The following is a 21,991-nucleotide window of genomic DNA, read 5'->3' as shown; positions in this document are numbered from 1 at the left end:
ATATTCAATGATTTCTATCAAAATATAACACTTCAGATGGTGTAGCATGTCAGCCTCTAAAAATGTCTCCCTCAGATGCGACGTGCTTTGCATTTAATTAATTTCAAGTAAAGTAGAAGACTCACACAACAGCCTGCTTGACCTTTGGATGACGACTCATCCCTAGATAGTCGTTACTGCACCAGACTGTGACTGGAAGCCCTTCAGTATTGACATGACGATCTCCAGAGAAGTCATAGGCATAAGGAAAGTTATCAGCTTCACGATTAACTCTCTTAAATACACGGTATGTGTGGTTGGATTTCTTGTTGTCCACTAAGTTCTTAAAGTACCTGTTGTAGCTAAAATGCCCATTCTCTGTAAAAAAAAAATACAAATCAAGCTTTATGACTGTCTTGTTCAAGCATTATTACTGCATATATACTGTCAATATTTCTGGAATATATCTACACAAAAAATGACTGATAAAAATTCTTATACTTGAAGTACATGTATAATATAATTTTTCTACATGAGGTGTAGTCACTGTTATTGATTTTTACACTCATGAAATTTTTCTTAACCTGTACTATACATGTAAGTGGGCCTAAATTGCCATAGAACCCCACCTATAGTTAAGCTTAGCCCACTTTCTTTTTACACAGTGTTTTAACAACAGTGTTTTGCAAAGTGGGCTAACCCACCTATAGTACACGATTATTTGGCATGTGTGAAACAGTACAGGGTTAGCAATAGTATGGGGTTAGGAAAATCCATTGCATATTTGAAATATACATGTATTGTACATTGTATAATAATGGAGACACACAAAAGTGAGTACATTTATTTAAAATGAATCAAGCATTGACAATTTGTTTTCAAAATCCCTTAAAAAGTCAAGAAGAAAAAAAATTAAAAGAAAGAAACCAATGTGATTGCTATTGCATACAAATAGGGGTTTAAATATTGCATATATTATACACTGCATAAATCATATAAAAGCATCAATCTTTTTTAAATAAACACAAGTTGATGAAAAAGAAATAAAAACATACCTGAAGCAAAGTTTTCCTTCTTGAGTTGTTTTTTCTTTGTGTCTTGTTTTGGTGAAACAAATATGGATTCACTCATGCAAGCAGTCTTTTCTTCACAACCTTGAGACAGAGAAGAAAGACATACATGTATATCTTTATAATATCAAACTCACAGACCCATTACATTTGCTTGCTTGCTTAGTGAAATCACATTACCCTATAACATAAGAAATGTAAATTTACAAGAATTCAATTTGCTTAGGGTAAATAATACATAATCCAATATTTTTTACTTGAACATAAAGGTTAAAATACGACTGAATTTGAGATTTCATTGGATTGCTGTACAAAGGTTGCACTGATAGCATGCATCCATCATGATAACAATTGTTACATATCATAATTTACATTAAACATCAGTTTAGTAGTTGAACAATTTTTTTAATACACGAATGACCTACCACCAACCCCCCCCCAAAAAAAATGAATGAATACTTATCTTAAAATTGAATAAATAAATAAGTAAATTGAAGAAAAAACACACAAAGAACTTTACAAAGAAAAATTGAGCTAAAAACATTAAAGCTACAGCCCCCCTCAAAATCTCAGCCATGGATCGGTCAATTGAGAAAAAAATTTGCATGTTGGTGTAGAGAATGACATATAGTCTCTGCAATTGTATTGACTAAATTTGTATATTTTATATGAGTTAATTATTCAAATTTATTCATAAAATCATATTTTTGGCTTTGATTCATTAAATAACACTCTAAAAATGTTATTTTTTGTGATTATGGCACCCCTCTAGATCTCAGCCGTGGATTGCAAACTCTAGAAGAAAATTTGCATGATGGTAGAGAGGGACGTAATCTACACATACAATATGTGATTGTATTTACTACATTTTATATACAATAATGCTACCATACTTTATTCATGAAATCATAGGAAAAGTCCACCCAACAAAAAATCATTTATAAATGCAAAAAGTGTAACACTGAAAATATCAAAACCTCCCAGAGTATTAGGGTAACTTTAAGTAAATAGAACAAGGATAATAGATCATGAAAAGACAAGGATTAAACACAAAGTACAAATGACATTAAACACACATAGCCTACCTAAATTTTCTAGAGACTTCAGTTACATGTACAAAGGTCAGACTACATATCACACATACCAGCTAAGATTTTTCTAAATATAGATAAACTAAGACACCTACCAACAGTAGGTCTATACCATTCTATCATCATTGGCATTTTGATTACAAATAATAAAAGCAAATTACATTCTAAATTTTAAGTAGTATGGATAAGCAATTGGATAAATTTGTGAAAAAGTTTTCTTTAAAAAAAGAGCAATCCAATTCGACATCAATGAAAAAGGGCTTAAATTCAACTTTTGTGTTTACTTACCAACAGCTATATCTTTTGGAGGGGTCTCAGAGTGTTCTGAGATGATGTCAGTGTCTATGACAGGAGCTAATTTCTTCATACTTTCCATCTGCGCTAAAAAGGGACACTTTCTCAAAGGTTTTTCAGTCTCATCTGTGGAATTAAATGTAAATGATTAAAGAGGGAAGATTAGAGTCTACCTTTAAATATGATCATGTGAATTGTGAAATAGAGCTAATGTACAGGAGAAATCTATAATCCAGTATAAGATCTTTGAAGTGGAGAATAAGTGAAATCATCAATTACTCCATACTAGATGTAATAATCCTAAAATAACAATTAAAATCTGCTTATTCCATGTACATAAAAACATTTGTAACACATGTATATACAGTTGTCAGATAAGAATACATGTCCTTTGGAGGAACCAACCATTGTGCGCACTGCGCAATCAATATGCTCCATGTAGTGGTTTTGTATCTAATACAGTACATGCATGTAGTAAACTACATGCAAGTAACAGTATGGAGTTAAGAATACTGTGAATTTATCTTAAGCTCTTACCTGATTTATTTTCTGAATCCTGCTGATTAGTGGAAGCATGACGAGAGAGCAACTGATTCATCACTGGACATTTCTCAGCATAAGAAAATAGGGCATTGCCTGCTCGTTTTGCAAACCCACTTGGTAGGCGGGTCAAAAATGGACATTTCATTCTGGCGATATGGGCCATGACTGTTAAATTTAGTTCATCAATTGTCTTCTGAGATCTTCATGCAGCTTGACATTACTTTATTTCCTGGCAGTGTTTAGAGTCTGTATTCAAAGAAATAAGAATATGAAAATAAGAATTTTGTTCTGAATTTGTACCTTTTATAATACATGTAGGATGGGTGGGTCGGGTGTCCGGACACTTTATATTTTTGAAGCCTTCTTTTTTGTCTTTGGGTTACACTAAAAATATGAATTCAATAGTTGTGATCATGTTCTTTTGTTCTCTATAATATTTCCTAACATTTTTACTAAAAATTGATGAAACTTTGTTTGTAAATTTTTCCATATGAATTTCTAAAATTGATCGTCCAGACACACATCCTGTTCGGACACACAACAACTAGGTATACAAGTACATGTAAATACACCACAAACATTCATTATCATGAGAAACTTGTAGGTAGAGTATTTTTCTAAAGACATACATGTTCAGGATACTATGGATCGTAAGTGAGAATTGACAAAATTAAAAAAATAAATCAACTGAATAATGAATCCTAAGCTCAGGAAATAATAAAGATTAATCAGGAGAACTTACAGTGCAGATCCCATTCATGTGGTTTGTGTTAATGTGGTTTGTAATAATTTTGAAAGAGACAAACTACATGTAAGTTGCTAAATTGTCTCCAGAATATCAAATTAGAAGGCAGTGACTATCATTGCATCAAAGGAAGGTTTATCTTGTATACAGTGAGTCCAAGGAGATTGGTGAGTCCAAGCACAGAGGAGAAAAGAATTCAATTTAGCACCTCGCCTACATTCAAGTTTAACATTTTTTTTTAAATACATAAAAATCCATTTTGAATGGATCAATCCAAATAAATGAAAACAATACATGTACATTAAAGTTGAACTTATGTGTGCAATCTTTAAATTTGGTGACTATTTATAATGCAGGAAGAATTCATAAGACTTCAAGTATATTGCAGTCATTTCATGATGGTGCTATGATAATTCATTAACTGTACTGATATCACTTGGGAATATCACAAGGAAGTAACCTAATAAAATCAGGTCATTTGAAAGATTGGGAAGTCCACAGGCACATGTAAACGTGTACTTTATCAGTCATTATGAAAAGGGACCACTCCTGTTTATTCATTGGTTTCTACATTGCATTTAATCTAAACTTCACAATGTGTCAATGACAAAGCACAAAACAAACGTACGCTTCAGCAGACATGATCAGCAGAATTCAGAGGAAACAGGAACTTTTTTTGTGGCTTGTACTCAATAGCTGTAGCAATCAACAGGAAATTCAAATTTATATGAAAACTTATTCCAGAAGTATGTGTCCTGTATGACAGGCCATTTTAAGAGCACAACACACCTCATGAAATTTTAAGTTTGACTTTCATATCTCATATACTGTACATGTACTTGCAGCTGTGTACAGATTATCAATGTAACTTGTTTTTAATGAACTTAGTTAGATCTCTACATGCGTTTCCAAAAATGTACAAAATGAAGAAAATGCAATACCAGTTACAAATACATGTAATGCAACATTTACATGTACATGTATTATAGACACAAATTCAAGTGAAATGTATGGCAGCATTAATAATTGTTTTCTTGCATTTTTTTCTATTAAATTTGCTATAGCACTACAAATATTGATTTTTTTTTCAAGCATATGGCATTGTCACAATTACCTTGTAATACAGAACACTCTATAACCTTCAAAGGTGTTCTAAAAAATTACCGTACGACAATGTATGTACATGTATTTTCACATTGTGGATGAAAAACTGCAGCACTGTGCATTTAGAAATACTGGAATAAAAATAAAATTAATTTCAACACTTTCAAGGAATAAAAAATCATCACTATAATTCAATAGTCATGTATTTACAAAATAAATCTATAAGAAATTTATTTAAAAATATATTAAAACAAAAATAAACAGTTAAGACATTTCAGTAACATGTATGTGCCATTTGAAAAAAAAATGGAACATGTATATGTATCATGTCAGACCGAATCAAAACTAATTTTAAAACTCCATATACATGACAAAATCATTACAAATTAATACTCAACTTTCTGTAAACAGGGAAGTTTGCAACTGATCTGAATTCCGAAAAGGCTTTTACAATTTGGATGTCACTGGAGACAGTACTGGACATGTCTTTGTGATTCAGAATAACATCCTCACAAAGGTGAACCATGGCAAAAGGTAAGAAAACTTCTTGCTTTATTTTGCAGTATTATGAGTAATAAGAATTCAATAATATTGCCAACTAGTTATGATTGTTGATCAGAATTAACTTAAAGTATCGATTATACATGTAAGTAAACTTTTTTAGTTTGAGACAAGATGGTGGACACCCTCAAATCATGTCCACATCAAATGATTCAAGATTCAAGATATGTTTTATTCAATTTAGCAGCTACGAAGGCTGAATTGACATTGAATTTACAATAAAAACATATAAATTGCACATAATCATGATAAAATCTCAATTACAATAATAATCTTAATTCAATATATAGCCATAATAATTCAAATATACAGTGATAATTCAAATTTCAAAAATAATTATTCTAATTGCAATACTAATTTCGATTAACCATAATTATTTCACTGAACAATAATGATTCAAAAATAAGAGAAATTATAATTTGAGTGTGTTTGTAAGGAAGCATTTACAAGTAGAACATAAAGAGGAAAAAACGGTCCTGCTGAACACAAAATCGAAAAGGTTCAACATAATGGGAATAATGATATATATGGAAGAGCGAATTATTCGCTCAGCAAATTATTATTTAAGTTTCAAAATAGATGGGGCATTGTTACAAAATAGGATAAAGTCATAATTGGTAAAATTGGTCATTGTTTCGTTCATCTGGTGTATGGAATACAATGACTATATAATTATTTGAACATACATACATGTAGGAAATTGATAATATTCAACATGGATATAAAAAGGGTAATTAATACATTATAAGATCATTCCGAGAAATACATAGGACGTTTAAACTTCATAGAAACATATGTGTTACTCATCTATCATTTAAAAGCCTGATTAGATAGGGCATGGTACTTTTCTTGTATCTTTCTGTGCGGCACTTCATCAGTCTATATTTCTCGCTATTTCGGAGGGCTCTAAATTCAGATTGTTTGGGCGGTAGCCAATGAGGAAAGAACTTTTCAAGGGACAGTGCAAATTTCATACACAAAGTGACACGTCTGTCATATAAGGTTGTAAGGCCAGAAGTTGAAAGTGCATTATCATATGAGTGATAATCCTTGCCAAAAATGATACGCAATGCTCTTTTCTGGATAGATTCTATTTGTTTTGATTCATTGGCTGTTATGGACGAGTGCCACACAGGTGCACAGTACTCTAGTATGGGTCGTAGATAGCATGTAAAGATAGTTAGTAGGTCTTTTCTAGAGAGGTTGAACTTTTTCAGACTACGAATCATGTACAGTTTTTTACTTGCTCTGGATACGATGTCAGTGATGTGAAGACTCCACTTCAAGTCATTTTGGATTGAGACACCCCACAGTTTTACATGATTTGAATTTTCGATGACTTGATTAGAGATGATAATTGCTTGTGGCAATGGGGGGTTTCTACCAAAAGACACTTGAAGGGATTGACATTTGCTAGGGTTTAGTTTCATATTAGCGTTTCTACACCAAGTCTCTAGTTCGTGCACAGCGATTGAAATGATGCCAGTGGATGTTGATAGTCGACTCTCTGCCAGTGTAAGATCATCAACGTACTTCCACCTAGGGACCGATGATTCAAGGAGGGCATCATTCACGAGTGCGAGGAAGAGCAAGGGGCCCAATCGTGTCCCTTGAGGGACGCCAGCATGTGTTACTCGCTGGTCTGATAATTCACCACTATACCTCACCCGTTGGGTTCTTTGGGTTAGGAAACTCAACAGCCATGGGATTAGTTCAGGTGTAGCTCCAAGAGAAAAGATTTTGCAAATAGCAATGTTGTGATCTACAAGATCGAATGCTTTTGAAAAGTCAGTCAGTACTACTGTTGAGGTATAACCAGGTTTGTCAGCATTGGAATGGAGGAAGTCTAACAAGTTGACAAGGTAGTGCGTGGTAGATGTCTTAGCCCTGTTTCCATATTGATGAGGGTCCAATGTGCCTTCTATGTCTCGGAGTAGCCACCTGCAAACAAATTTTTCAGCAAGCTTTGCAAAATGGCTGGTGAGGGCGATCGGTCTCAGTTTATCAATGGTTGCAGGGGAAGATTTAGGAACAGGCACTATTGTTGACTCTTTCCATTGTTGTGGTACAATACCTTGTTCCAGTGAAGCATTGATTATTTCGCAGATCGGTGTGGAAAGTTCGAGGGCATATTCTCTGATCAAGTGGGTAGAAATGCCGTCTGGACCAGCGCTCTTTCCTACTTGAAGTTTCTGAAGCTCGCGATAGACATCCCATGGTTGTACATGAAAAGGGAATTTCTCTCTTCTTGGGAAGGATGCTGGGAGATTGGATGTTGATAATGAGGGAATCTGTTCAGCAATCTCCAAAAAGCCATCATTAATTTTGTCGGCAATTTCTTTGTCAGTAATGTTTTCGGGGCCACCAGGAATATTGATGACCAATTCACAAGGTTTATTTGATGTCATCAAATGAGTAACATCGTCATATCTGAATAATTTTCCTGGTTATCTCCTTAACTATATATAATTTCTTTTATTTGTTTGTTCATAATGAAACTCCCAACAAGACTACATCTCTTGACTACTACATTCCTGGCCATTTTTAGAATTATGTAGATTTAATTTAACCTTAATATTTGTAATAATCATCAACATTTAGGTCAACTCATCGTATTAGTAAATGCAGATTATATATTGTACATGTAGTAAAGAAAGAAAATCATTGGATACCTTTGAAAATATGTAATAGAAATGGCAGTAAAAAAAAATTCTCTCCCTTTTAAAAAGCTCACGAAATGGCTAACCAAACCGATGGGCGCATGAACAAATTCTAATCTTCTGAAGTTTTAGCGATCAAAAGATCTGGCCGCAGCAGCTTATCCATTTGTTCGCATAATTTTAGTCGCTAACTTACATTGTAAGTCTACATCAAGATTCGTAATTTTGATATAGATCTAGACCTAAACGGGGGAAGGGGGGGGGGGCAGTCAAATGTATTGTTGTACACATGGTGACCAAATTATTTCCAATGTAAAAAAACCATCACAAATGAGCTTTTTCTCTTTGTGAAAAATAACCCCCTTAACAAGTTTATTTTGGGAGGACTTTATTAATTTTGGCCCCTTAACAAGTTGTCACCAGAATATGACCCCCGAAAATGCTTGAGGAAAAAAACATACCCTAAACACGTTTTGCCAGTCTTAAAAAAATAAGCTTTGGAAAAAAAAAACATACCCTAAATACGTTTGACCCCATGATTGACCATTGACCAGTCTTTCAAAACCACCGTTTCTTCAAAATCCGTGTTTTTGATACCCTTAATAACGAGTGCATGCGCAGCCCGTATCCAAAAACTGAAAAAACACCCTTATAACCACATTTCTGGGTCACGCATGTGTAGACTCTACAGCAATATATTTGACTACCCCCCCCCCCCCTGATCAAGACTTATCTAGATCGGACTAACTTAATGTTAGATCTAACGTTAAGCCTAGACTAAGTTCACCCTCTGGGGCTCTCTGAATTTGACATATGGGAACAATTTCTGCATTTTGGTGGGGAAATTTGCTCGAAGTCAGCCATTGTGAAACTACAATTTGCCCGGGGGGGGGGGGGGGAAGTCAAATATATTGCTGTAAACATGATGACCCAAACACATATTTAAAAAGGTGTTTTCAGTTTTTACGTCGGGCTGCTTGTGTAGGGGAAGGCGGGGTAAGTTGAGCATAGGGGCAAGTTGAGCCACCAGCCCCAGGCCAATAATGAATGAGTCAGACATTGTGGTGGTGTCATGTATTAAAGACCCATAGCATAACCCCTAACCCCACCACATTGTTTTCAACTTTGAAACAAAAAGTAGTTTTTTAGAGGGAAAAATATGAATTTCAGCCAAAAAAGTAAAAAAAGAGTGTGAAATAGATAAGTGCTTTATAAACACACACGTCTTTAAATATAATAAAGACATGATAACAACATTATTAGTCCAGGTATGGATCTTCATTCTTGTCATAGTCTTTTATATGATGGATGCATAATAAATGTGTGGAAATTATCGCACGAAGTTCGGACTGGGGTAAGTTGAGCCAAACAGCATGGGGCAAGTTGAGCCATGGTAATTCCTATGGTAATGTATCTTAAAAACAAACAAACCATAAAAATCGATTGAAATGCTGGCTGAAAGGAGCAAATTTACATGACTGCTCTTTTCCTTTTAAAGAATGTTAGTATTTATAGAGAATTAGCAAGTGAAAAGACTTTAAACAAAAAATTGACATGCTGGTTCTCCCCTCATACATTTTGTACATAGTTTTTGTGGCTCAACTTACCCAAGAAGGTGGCTCAAACTTACCCCATATATGGGGCAAGTTGAGCCATTTGACATCGTTTTTTTCAAAGGTCACGATGACTTTCAGTGTGGGGATAGAAAGTTATATATAGGTGGAAAATATTTCAGAAGAATTAAATTTCAAGGCAAGGTACTTATTTCGACAAGATTATTAATCATATCAATTCTAACATGCAAAAAGCAAAAACTGTCACAACTTACCCCGCCTTCCCCTACTCGTTAAAGGAAACCGAAACCCAAGCAGAGAATCGATCTTTTTGGAAAGAGTAAAATGTGAGGAACAATTTAAAACAAGTTATGGACGTTAAAAAGGTCTTCTTATACTTTCTATTGGGATTCTAATATTGGCAAACAAGCTTCAAAATGGGTGATTTTGTGGACAACTCTCCCATTTGTTTTGTACACAAATTTTCAGATTTTCCCCTTTATTTTACATATTTCACATTATCTCCTCCTGACCTTGACATGGTGGGTGTTTCATAAAGCTGTTCGTAAAGTTACGAACGACTGGAACATGTTCTCAGGTCATATCTCAATTACATAGGGATACATGTATCACATAGCACAAGAAAGGATCCCCAGTTGTGCAAGAAGTCATTTGTATCTTACGAACAGCTTTACAAAACACCCACATGGTATGAATTATATTTTCCCATGACATATGTTGTGCTCAGATAGAGGCAAGATGCAAGATAATGAGGAAAATCTGAAAATTTTGTGCACAAAACAAATGGAGAGTTGTCCACAAAATCGGCCATTTTGAAGCACATTTGAAGTACATGTACAACAGATGTTTTCATACTTTCAATAACTTGCTTATTCTATATCCAATTTTGATAAAACAAGTTTTAGATTGCTCCTCTCATTTCATTCTTTCTGATAAGATAGAATTTCTTTGTATTTTGGTTTCTTTCAAAGGTATCAAAAACACCTATTTTCAAAACTAAGGGTGATTATGAAAGACTGGTCAATGGTCAATCATGGGGTCAATATTTAAGGTGTTTTTTTTTCTAAGACTAGCCACACGTGCTAAGGGTATGTTTTTTCCCCAAGCTTTTCCCGGAGCTTTTTCCTCCTCGTTTCTAAAAAGTGTTCAGGTTCTTCCTGATTGTGGCATTTATGCAAGTATAAATACCCATGAATATAGTTTTGCAGGGTTGGCGGATTTAAATCACGTTGATTTAAATCATGATTTAAATCGCGATTTAAATCACCATGATTTTTAAAAAAAAAAATCATTGATTTAAATCACTTCCATTGAAAAATGTACAAATTATGGACAAAGTATTTGTTCAATGCAGTTTTAATTCTTCAAGTCAACTGAAAAACTTTGAATTAACTTTATATCAACAAAAGATCAACAAAGTCTTCATATCTACTTAAAACAAACTAAAATCAAATTAATAAAATCAGGTAATTCCTTAAAAACTACAGAGGTACATGTATGTTGTCATTAGGTACTCATTTTTTGTAAATTATGTCGAGTTTTTCTTCTGAAATTTTACATTCTTTGTCAGTTATTATTAGTCAATTTCTTTCTTAACATAAAGTTTTTACATAATCCAAAGACTTTTCAGAGAGCAATTTGTAAAAAAAATATATAATATATAAAAGTCAATGAGAATGCCTCTTATTTCGTATTGTTATCATACATTTGATGTTTTAAATAATAATCATAAAAATCACATTAACATAATGTAGTACAGTCATAATTTGACTGTTGAGAAAAAGCTTTCTCTTATAAACCTTTTAAGTCACTGCAGCCCATTTTATGTTCAGTGCTACAAATAATGGAAGTTTTGTATCTGCATGTAATAATGGAAAGAGCTCTATAACAACAATTTGCAAAACTCAGAATAAACATTTAACACTGCATTTAAATGTTAAGATGCAGGTACTTCAGTTACAATCATTGGCAGTTGTAAGCTGTGTCTCATTTAAAATAAGATACTTTTTGTAATACATATGTTGTAATTTAAGCAGTTTTGCAGTTTTTATCCTTCAAGTTAAAAGTAAGTAGATTTGTTTTCATACTTCATGGATCAAACAGATTTTTTTGTAGAGAATATGGGAATAAAAATTGTAGATTAATGTAAAAAATCACAGTAACATAATGTAGTATAGTCACCCTTTGACTAAGCTATCTCATATATTGTTCTCCAAAACTGAGAGTTTTGCATCTATATCTGTAGCAAGAGAAGAGCTTTTTATCAAACTACAAAGATCCTAAACATATACAGTTGTAGTCTCTTTGACTATTGTAAAGCTGTGACTAATTGAAAAAAAATCATTGATTTTAATTATTTCACTTACAATATACATGAATACTAGCAATTGGCAAAGGGTTTGTTGGCAGTTTTGATAAGGGATTTTTTAAATATTTGAATGAAAAATCCCAGAGGGGAATTTTCTCTACTCACTGGGAATTCCCTATGGAATATTCCTTCAAAGGCCTATGTATGATAGAATTAAGTTCAGATACATGATTCCTCAAATTTATTTTTAATTGTCCATTTTTACTGGATTTTAATTACAAAATATGTGGTTAAGAACAATATTAGGGGTGAAATGTATAACATCAATATTGATGTCATTGTTAGAGTAAGGGGGGGGGATAATTTCCCTTTTTTTTTCGAAGGAACTTTAAAAAAATCAAAAAAATAAAAAAAATCTGATTTAAATAAAAAAAATCTGATTTAAATCAAATAAATCTGATTTTTTTTATTTTTTTAAAAAAATCAAAAAAATCGCCAACCCTGTAGTTTTGTCTACATTCAAAAGCTTAGCAAGAAGACAAAACTTGTTTAGGGGTAGTCCAAAAGCTTCAGTGTTATACTGGTTGTTCCACTGAACTCCGTTGGCTCCACTTACCAATTACAGAGACCGAAGTTCTAACTCGATCTGTACAGGGATTCAATGGCCAAATGTTTATGTATTAAGTTTGGATAAACCAGCAAAGTGGGAGTTGCGTGACAGCCAAAGTCATTGTTTTTGTCCTTTTAAGTTTCTCTGTTTTGGTGCATTTCAGGCCAAAACGGAATAATAATCTTTATTCTGGTCCAGTTCTTTTCATATAATGCTATGAAATAAAGACAAAAATCGATGAGCCCAATCAGGGGGATTTTGCATTGTTTATCCTCTAATGGCGGCTGCACGATCGCGAGCCGTCCGTGTCAAGGAGAAAATTATAAAAACAATTTTAAACTCCTCAGAACAGACGGCTGCCAGCAGTCTAGTTTGGGGGTAATATTCTGTCAAAAACTAGTTTAGGGGCCAAAATGTGTTAATGAAGCTTACAAAAAACTTGTTCAGGGTTTTTTTTTTTTTGCATACAAAAAAACACTTGTTTAGGGGTAACCCAGGGAGCTCCTGTGAAGCGGGCCGGAGCCCAGGTCTCGTCTGTGTAATATTAGTCAAACATATACTCTCCAAAATGGGGTAGAACAGGGTTGCAATAGTACTCCAACTAAAAGGGGGAAAAATAAATTTGTTTGGAGTGCAATTGCGACCCAATTCTAACCCATTTTGGAGAGTATTTGTTTGACTAACTTCGTTAGTATTACACAGACAAGTCAGCCGGAGCTCCCTGGGTTAGGGGTGTTTGGAAATAATTTGAGAATTTTTAGAATTTGACTCCCCCCTAGCTAGGAGGCTTCTAGAGAGTAAAAATCGTATACTAACATATGCTTACTCTAAACGAAGCCAGGTATTCTTTCCCATTCATCTGCATGCACTGCCCTAAAACCTGAGGGTGCAAATGAATGTGAAGGAGTATTTGGCTTTGTTGAGAGTAAGCATCTGTCAGTAAATGATTTTTACTTTCTAGAAGCTTCCTGGCTACCCCCCCCCCCCCCCCCCGGGCAATCTGCATTAGGCTAGCACTTAACGTTAGACTCTAGGCCTGAATAAAAGTAGATCTAGATTTAGATCTACTAGAGCCTAGGGCTGCTAGCCTAAGCTCTACATGTAGCTACACGTAGAGCCTAACACTATATCCTAGACAGGAATAACCAATGTTTCTGGGGATTTACGGCATTCAACCATTTCTGACATTTTACTATCATTCCCATTCACCGACTGTAGTGTGTTAGTGCGAGCCTGCACATTTAATCATTTCTTCCAATTCGGGAGACCAGGTTTATAGATTTTTTTAAAAATTCTAAATGACATTATATCATCTTGAAAGAACGCCCACTATTTTCATTAGACTCTAATTTTTCTATTGATACTATACAAATGCAATAAAATATTGAAAATATGTTACCAATGATTTATTCCTTATTTTTCTAATTTTTCTGCCGGAGATGAAAAAATGGCAGCCGTGTGTTGCTACCCTCTACGTTCAATCAGTTGTGCTTTTATCAAGGCTTTCCAATTAGAATTTTCGATATCCTGGCGAATCAATGCGAGCGACAAGTTCCAAACGCACGCACGTAGATTACAAGCGCTTGCAGATGTGCGTGCGTTCGGAACTTGTGGCTCGCATTGATTGGCCAGGATATCGAAAATTTAATCGGAAAGCCTTGATAAAAGCCCAACATGTTGAACGCAACACGCTGCACAACTGGGCGCTGTGGCGTGCGCCTGTAATCCAAGCTGTGGGGAAGTTACAAATTGATGCAGAGGTTCGAAGTTCGAGCCCTGGTCACGTCTTTCGGATGGTGACGTTAAAGGTAAATAATCATATCTGATTGATACACGTCTGACTAAACTCAAATACACACACACACACACACATGGCTGCCATTTTTTCCTCTCTGGCAGAAAATTAAAAAAAATAAGGAATAAATCATCGGTAACGTATATTTTCGTTATTTTCTTGGAACTTATAAAGTATCAAAAGAAATATTGGAGTCTAACAAAAACAGTGGGCCTTTGTTCAAGATAATATACCGTAATGTCATTTAGAATAAAAAAAATAAAAATCTGGACAAAACCCATCCTTCGAATAGGTGACCTGATTACATATGCAGACTCGCACTAACACACTACCGTTAGTGAATGGGGATTATCATAGTAAAATGTCAGAAATTGTTAAATAAGATAAATCCCCAGAAACGATGGTTATTCTTGTCAACCATGTAACATGTATAGTGAGTGATTTTATTACCGACTGGTCTTGTATTACCGAATGCGCGCATCATATACGTCAGAAAATAATCAAATACGCTCACACCTTTGCAACAGCCTTCCAAAAATAGAAAAATGATAAAAATGATCAAATACACAATTTCGAAGTCTTTATATCCTCAAAACAATAACATATGGTCAAAATAGCTCATCAGCGACTTTGTTTTCCCAACTTTTCCCATAGGAAACACATGTTCGGTAATATGATATGGTCATCAGTTCCCCCATGTCTGCGCACCCGCGTATCTGCGCGATTCTAGTAAATGAAGATACGCAACGAGCACGAACTTTACACATGATATACATAGACAGGTATTCATAAAAAAATCTGACTCAAAATGGTGGAAAAATAATAAATTCAGGGTATTTCATGTGATGGCCTCAAAATGCAGCCTTTCTCTTTAAAATCCCCGAATCATGTGCAAAGTGAATGAGTGCTTAGACATGGGGTACCATTTTTTTTTTCAATCTGAAAATGACTGCCCGAAGTTTTTTTCCAAGAAAATCTTATATTTTCTTTCATTTTTTAATGACAAATTTGGTACACTTACTCTTAAAAATATAAGGAAATAAGGAACACTATTAACCAAAAGATTTTGTGAAATAAGAAGAAATTCATGTTAAATCTTAACTCAAATTGTTAGGTGCGCAGACTTGGGGCCCACAATCATACCTTTTTCAAGTGAACAAAATATTTCACTTACGAAGAGAGGTCTGATTGGAAGCTGATGTCATAAAAGTGAAAAACAATTTCCGCAAAATTTCTGCATATTTATGGTAGGGGGTCCTAAAGCTGCGCGGATCCTAAAGCTACGCACCATTCATCACGCATGCTGTTTTTATGGCACATGCGCACTCTGTGTGTAGAACTGTGACTGCAGAGTGACAAACGATTCCTATTCAATTTTTTTTACAGAGGCTGCAGTAAATCTCTAAATGCAGAGAAAACCAACGACTGTTTAGAATTTTGGAGTTATATTCACTTTAAAGGGGAAGTTCACCCTGACAAAAAGTTTATTGTAAAAATAGCAGAAAAAATAATAAAAAATATTGCCGAAGGTTTGAGAAAAATTCATCAAATACTTAAAAAGTTATTAGAATTTCAATTATTTGATTTTGTGACGTCATATGCGAGCAGCATTCCTACATAGCGAATAGTAAAAAATCAATGAAATGTCATTTTCTCAGAAAATTGAAAATGGTTTTCACTGTAACTTCTGTATATCAATAGACAAATCATTTCACACCCGATCATGAAAAGAAAACAAAATTAAGTCATCAGGAACCATACAAAATTTGAAATTCATACATTTTATATTACATAACACATGGGGCAGCTGCTCGTTTATGACGTCACAAATCCAAAATTTTGAACTCTAATAACTTTCTTACTCTTTAACAGATTTTCCTCAAACCTTTACCAATATTTTTTACTATTTTTTCTGCTATTTTTACAACAAAGTTTTCTTCAGGGTGAACTTCCCCTTTAATTTCATTTTAGCCTATAATAATTTGAATATATTTTAGAAATTGAGGCACAGGAAATACTGTTTTTTTGCATGATAAATCGAGTGCGTAGCTTTAGGACCCCTTCTACATCGGACGGCGAAATCAAGGTGTTCGGAAAACACGGCAGGATTTTCGAATTAGTGAGTTTTACGATATTTTCTTCTTGGTTAATGATCTTTAGAGTGTTTACCACAAATTAGTTAAATATAATTATAATTATATTAAACTGGGACAGTTTTTATTGTTTGAAAACAAAGTGCATAGACAGGCCTGGCATAGCTTTAGGTCCCCCCATCATATATTTTGTAGGTATGGGTATTTATGGTGAATTTTAAAGGAATGTGTTTGATATGATCAAATTCATAAAAAGTGTTCGGTCATACCAACCATCTGCAAGAATCTTCAATCCTGAAGGAGGCAGATTTAACCCGAAGAAGAAGAATACAATCCACTATTACAATACATGATTAGCCTAGCCCTAGATCTTTTATTTAAAGAAGGAAAGTAAAAATCTTGGGGGTGAAAGTTAAATTGGCCAAATCGTGGTTTTGGGAACCACTCGTCGATTTGTATTCGTGCACTTGTGTACAAATAACCCAGGGAACTCCCGCCCGCTATGCGGGCGGGAGCCCAGGACCTTAGCGTGTAATTGACCATACTCACGAGACTAGCGTGAAGTATGGTCAAAATGATTCTCCAAATAAATAATTAAAACAGAAATCAAGCACTTACCACGATTATATGGATGAAGGTCTAACGAGTGGCAGTGTCCTGACATCTGGGCACAAACTGGAACCTCAAAAAAACGAAAAGTTCTCTCCTTCTACCCCAGTCTCGATCGGACATTTTGTTACGCTTCACAACAAAAATGGCCAATCGAGATGGGGGTACAGTAGATAACTTTTCGTTTTTTTTAGGTTCCAGTTTGTGCCCAGATGTCAGGAAACTGCCTCTTGTTAGACCTTCATCCATATAATCGTGGTAAGTGCTTGATTTCTGTTTTAATTATTTATTCGGAGAATTATTTTGACCATACTTCACGCTAGTCTCGTGAGTATGGTCAATTACACGGTAAGGTCCTGGGCTCCTGCCCGCTATGCGGGCGGGAGTTCCCTGGGTTAGTGTACAAAGTGAATGGATGTGGAAATATACTAGGGTACCGTGCGTGTGACTTAAGTCTTAAAAATAAAAGCGCTGCCGAGTGCTGTATCAAGTGAACGGTGGTTCCTAATATAATAATAATGCCGTTAAATTCAGGTGTGGTTGTTGGGTTCCCATGGCATGCAGATGGATGGGAAGGAATAATTAACTGGCTTCGTTGAGAGTAAGCATACGTTAGTTAAATGATTTTTACTATGTAGAACATTGAAGCCTCCTGGGCCTGGCTATGCATGACCACGGAGGCATACGCGTTTCGCAAGGGCTGCGGACTGTAGTAGTACTGTACGTACGATACTCGAAGGTTTCGCAACAATCAAAAATACGGTACGGTACCGGTACACAGTACGGTACGGGTTCCGGGACAGCCCGACCACCGGACAGCCCGACCCTGGACAGCCCGACCCGCTGCCCTGGACAACTCGTCCCGGTCGAGTTGTCCAGGGTTGGCTCTGAATCGGACAACTCGACCACTTGAACTCTTCTTCAAAATTTCATTAAATAAAATTTCAAAATTTACTTCAAAAGTATTTTCCCGCATAATCCATGTTTCTTCAATATATTCCCGACAGAAAAATTGACATTTCAGTGCATTTTGAGCTATTTTGAAAGAAAATAAAGCGAGTTCCCTTGCAACGAGAAAAATCCGATACCGCCGGCGAGCTGTGTTCATTCAACTTACAACTTGCAAATTTGAGTTGATTTTTCCGTCACTTTACATATTTTAATGGTGAGTGTGTGCTATTTTGTATTTTCATATTCCATTTTCACATTTCCTATACTTATTTAAAGTTATTGCATTTTACAAAACTGATACTTAATGCAAACTTTTTGAGATAGTTCACCTGGAAAGGACACCGATACGGTACGTACTTTGCTTCGCCTCGCCGGCCGGCCAGCTGGGCGACCGGCTGTGCTGTGATTGTGACTGAGTGAGGCAGTCAGCTCAACTAGCTAGCTATGCGAGGTCAACTTACTTATTTCAGTTAATTTTCCGTCTCTTGACATATTGCTCATTTTCCAGTGGCGAGAGTGTGCTATTTTTGTATTTTTACGCTTCTTCCACTTATTAAAAAGGTTTTTTTTATGTCTCTAACTAAAAAAAGGAAATAGATTTGAAAATGTCTCAGTAGCCGGCATATGTACATGTAACTAGTTATGAAGTTTACAATTTTTGTAGGAAAGTGTCATTGTTTATTTTTGTTCTTAAATAACTATAATTTCTTTATTGTTTTCGAAGTTTTGAAGGGCGGGGGGGGGGTAAACAACTGACAATATATTGGGTATTTATAATTATCAAAATTGAATAATTTATTGAAAAATGAAATGTACTCTGCCGAAATTGAAAAATTTAACTTTTTATCAAAAATCTAAAAACTTGCTTTTTCGTTATCGATTACTGTCGCAGCTTTTTTTAATGCAACTTCCATTGGTAACAGTGGGTCTTCTGGAGGATACAAGCACTTGGGCTGTACCAGGGATGAGGAGAAGAGGTTTCATACTCGACAAGCGATGGCCTTTCCATTTCTTTCACGAGCAGAAATATTACCGAGTTCCAATGACTTGGGCATCAGAGCGGCAGTCCCCTGATCGATGAGATAAATAACAGCTTTATAGATACAATAAATCAATTTTTGCGCACTTCATGCAGGCATATCAAAGTGGATTTTTTTTTTTGTATTTTCAAATTCTTTAAAAGAAAGAAAGGACAATTGAATTGAATAATGAATTTACTTTTTTTTCTTTATACATTGTTTGAATTGAACAAAAAATTTACTTATAGGTTTCGTAGAAGTTGTAACATTTCAAATCAATTTTTGGGTATGGTAATGCGAAATTTATGTGGATCCTTTATGTTATGTAAATCTTCCAGAAGATACCAGGTATGGTTCTAGTGTGTTTAGCAAATTAACTTAACTTTGATATATTAAAATTGTATTTCCTTCTAAATTGTTCAAGACAAGGTGAAGATTGAAAATGGTCTCATTTCTTTTATTATCAAGAGGTGCAGACTGCAGGGGCCCGTTGCATAAAACTTTTTACCTGAGAAAACTCAGGTTGTTTTTACCAGAGTTTTTGCCCTGTATTAAAGTCAATGGCAGATATGAGACTAACCTTAGTTTTCAGTTTTTACCAGAGTTTTCTCAGGTAAAAAGTTTTATGCAACAGGCCCCTGTCTTCAAATATTTGAAATTACAATAATTTTGTCATTAATTCATTTCATACTTCATTTCATCTTTCCAGCTGTTTGACTTAGTTGAGAAAACATGGATTGCAAACCGTACTTCACTTGTTTTTATTTATAAAACAAAATTGTAAGGAAGTGCTGAAAGAACAAGTCCACTCTAACAATAAGTTGATTTGAATAAAAAGAGAGAAATCCAACAAGCATAACACTGAAAATTTCTTCAAAGTCGGATGTAAAATTAGAAAGTCTTGACATTTTAAAGTTTCGCTTACTGGTAATTTTACAAATCAGTCATATGCACATCCTGGCTGGTATGCAAATGAGGAGACTATGACGTTATCCACTCACTATTTCTTTTGTATTTTATCTAATTTTCTCCTCATTGTCAAGTGATACAACGGTTAATTCCTCCCTGAACATGTGGAATTATCATTGTTTAATGCTAATATGGTTCAGTCAAGTTAGTCCTTATTGTCAAATCAAATCTATTTAAAAAATGAAATATTCATTATTCAAACAATAAAAAAAAAGAAATAGTGAGTGATTGGCATCATCGACTTACTCACCTATTTGTGCATATCACTGTTTTGTGAAAAATAAGCGAAAATTTAAAATGTCATAACTTTCTTATTTCAAATCCGATTTTGATGACATTTTTAGCATTATAGTAGTTTGATTTTCTCTATGTATTCAAGTTAGCATTTTTCTGGGGTGGACTTAATTAACCTTGAAAGAGCCCTCTACGTAAGTTAGGGTTCAGTTAGTTGTCATGGTAATCAAATATATATGCAATAAATTTTGAAATGTATATTCTTAAACCAAAGGGGCAATTAATTATTACATGTTAATTTGTATGGTTACTATTGTAGTTTTTAGATTGTCTATATTGTTACATTTGCACCCAAAGCAGAGGATATTGTTCTCAATCAGAGTTACAAATCAACAAATATAGTATGGGCACACCTGAATATGTGATTATGTACAAATAGTATACAAATATAGCAGGCTTTAAGGAAGTATAGCAGGAATTATTTGTCTGAAGTTGGACTGGCAATTGCTTTTTATACTAAGAGGCAAAAGTATGACTGGGCACACATGAATTTGTGAATATATAAATAGTAAACAAATATACCAGGAATGGTGCTCTATTTGATTTTCTTTATGTATGTTTTTTTTTCAACAGCATAACAAGACCATGTTTTGTTATGCTATACTGTATGTAAGATATAACAGAAAATTATGTGTTACTTAGTAATTTTAGTTGTGATCAAGTTTATCACATTGTTACATAGAAAATAAAGAGTCTACTAAAAAGTATTGTGAATATTGGGTTCTATTACTACCATGTATTTTTTTCTGCTGAACATTTCACTGTTAAGTGCTGTGGTGATCAGGTGGACATTTTGGGAGAGATGAAGTTGAAATTGGAGGGATGGAGACGGTGATGTGAAAAGGGTGGTAATGAAAAGTGGGTTGGAGATGAGAAGGATGGAGATGATGAGAGGAGGGATGGAGATGAGAGGGATAGAGATGATGAGAGGAGGCATGGAGATGAAAGGAAGGATGGAGGTGAGAGGAATAGATGATGAGAGGAGGGATTGAAATTATGAAGAAAAGGATGGAGGGGATGACGATGAGAGATGAAGCTGAGAGGAGCAGAGATGAGGAGGCGATGGAGATGAGGGGATGTAGAGGAGGAATGGAACATCATCACCAGTTCACCACCAACATCATCTCTATCATCGCCACCATCACGATCGTCACAATCATTGCCATCACCACCACCATCATCATCATCACCACCAAATCACTATGCTATTATCATCGCCATCATTATCATCACCATTATCTTATCATCATCATCACCACAATCGTTATCGCTATATTCATCGCCATCATTATCATCACTTATCATCACTATCGCTATCATCATCACCATCATCATATTATCATCACACCAACATCATCATCACCACCAACATCATTCTCATCCATCATAATCATCGCCATCACCACTATCATCATCATCACCACCAACATCATTCTCATCCATCATAATCATCGCCATCATTATTATCACCATAATCTTCATCACATCACCATCATAGCCACCATCATCACAACATCATCCATCATTATTGTCATCGTATCACCAGTATAATCGCCATCATAATCATCAGCATCATCATCATGATCACCAATATCATCATCACCACCTGTCGTCACCGTCATCACCAATGTTCATCATTATCACCGTCGCCACCAACATCCTTTTCATCATCTCAGGAATATTATTGAGAACCTCTTGGAAATGATGCAATCCATTGACTCG

The 21,991-nt window shown here is 34.9% G+C and overlaps 1 protein-coding gene across 1 annotated transcript in view; it reads right to left on the bottom strand.

Moving 5' to 3' along the window:
• Positions 1–21,991, bottom strand: part of LOC121410202 (5-aminolevulinate synthase, erythroid-specific, mitochondrial-like) — a 35,765-nt gene that overhangs the window by 5,142 nt on the left and 8,632 nt on the right. The window contains exons 2-5 of the mRNA XM_041602129.1: positions 2,972–3,223; positions 2,429–2,560; positions 1,035–1,133; positions 126–357 (exon numbers count right to left, since the gene is read on the bottom strand). Of these exons, the coding sequence (XP_041458063.1) occupies positions 126–357; positions 1,035–1,133; positions 2,429–2,560; positions 2,972–3,140 (632 nt within the window). The 5' untranslated portion in view covers positions 3,141–3,223. The remainder of the gene's footprint in view (positions 1–125; positions 358–1,034; positions 1,134–2,428; positions 2,561–2,971; positions 3,224–21,991) is intronic.

Source organism: Lytechinus variegatus, chromosome 3 (assembly GCF_018143015.1).
Source record: "Lytechinus variegatus isolate NC3 chromosome 3, Lvar_3.0, whole genome shotgun sequence".
Taxonomy (NCBI): domain Eukaryota; kingdom Metazoa; phylum Echinodermata; class Echinoidea; order Temnopleuroida; family Toxopneustidae; genus Lytechinus; species Lytechinus variegatus.
The sequence above is the reverse complement of the archived record's forward strand: the minus strand, read 5'-3'. Positions and strand labels throughout refer to the sequence as shown.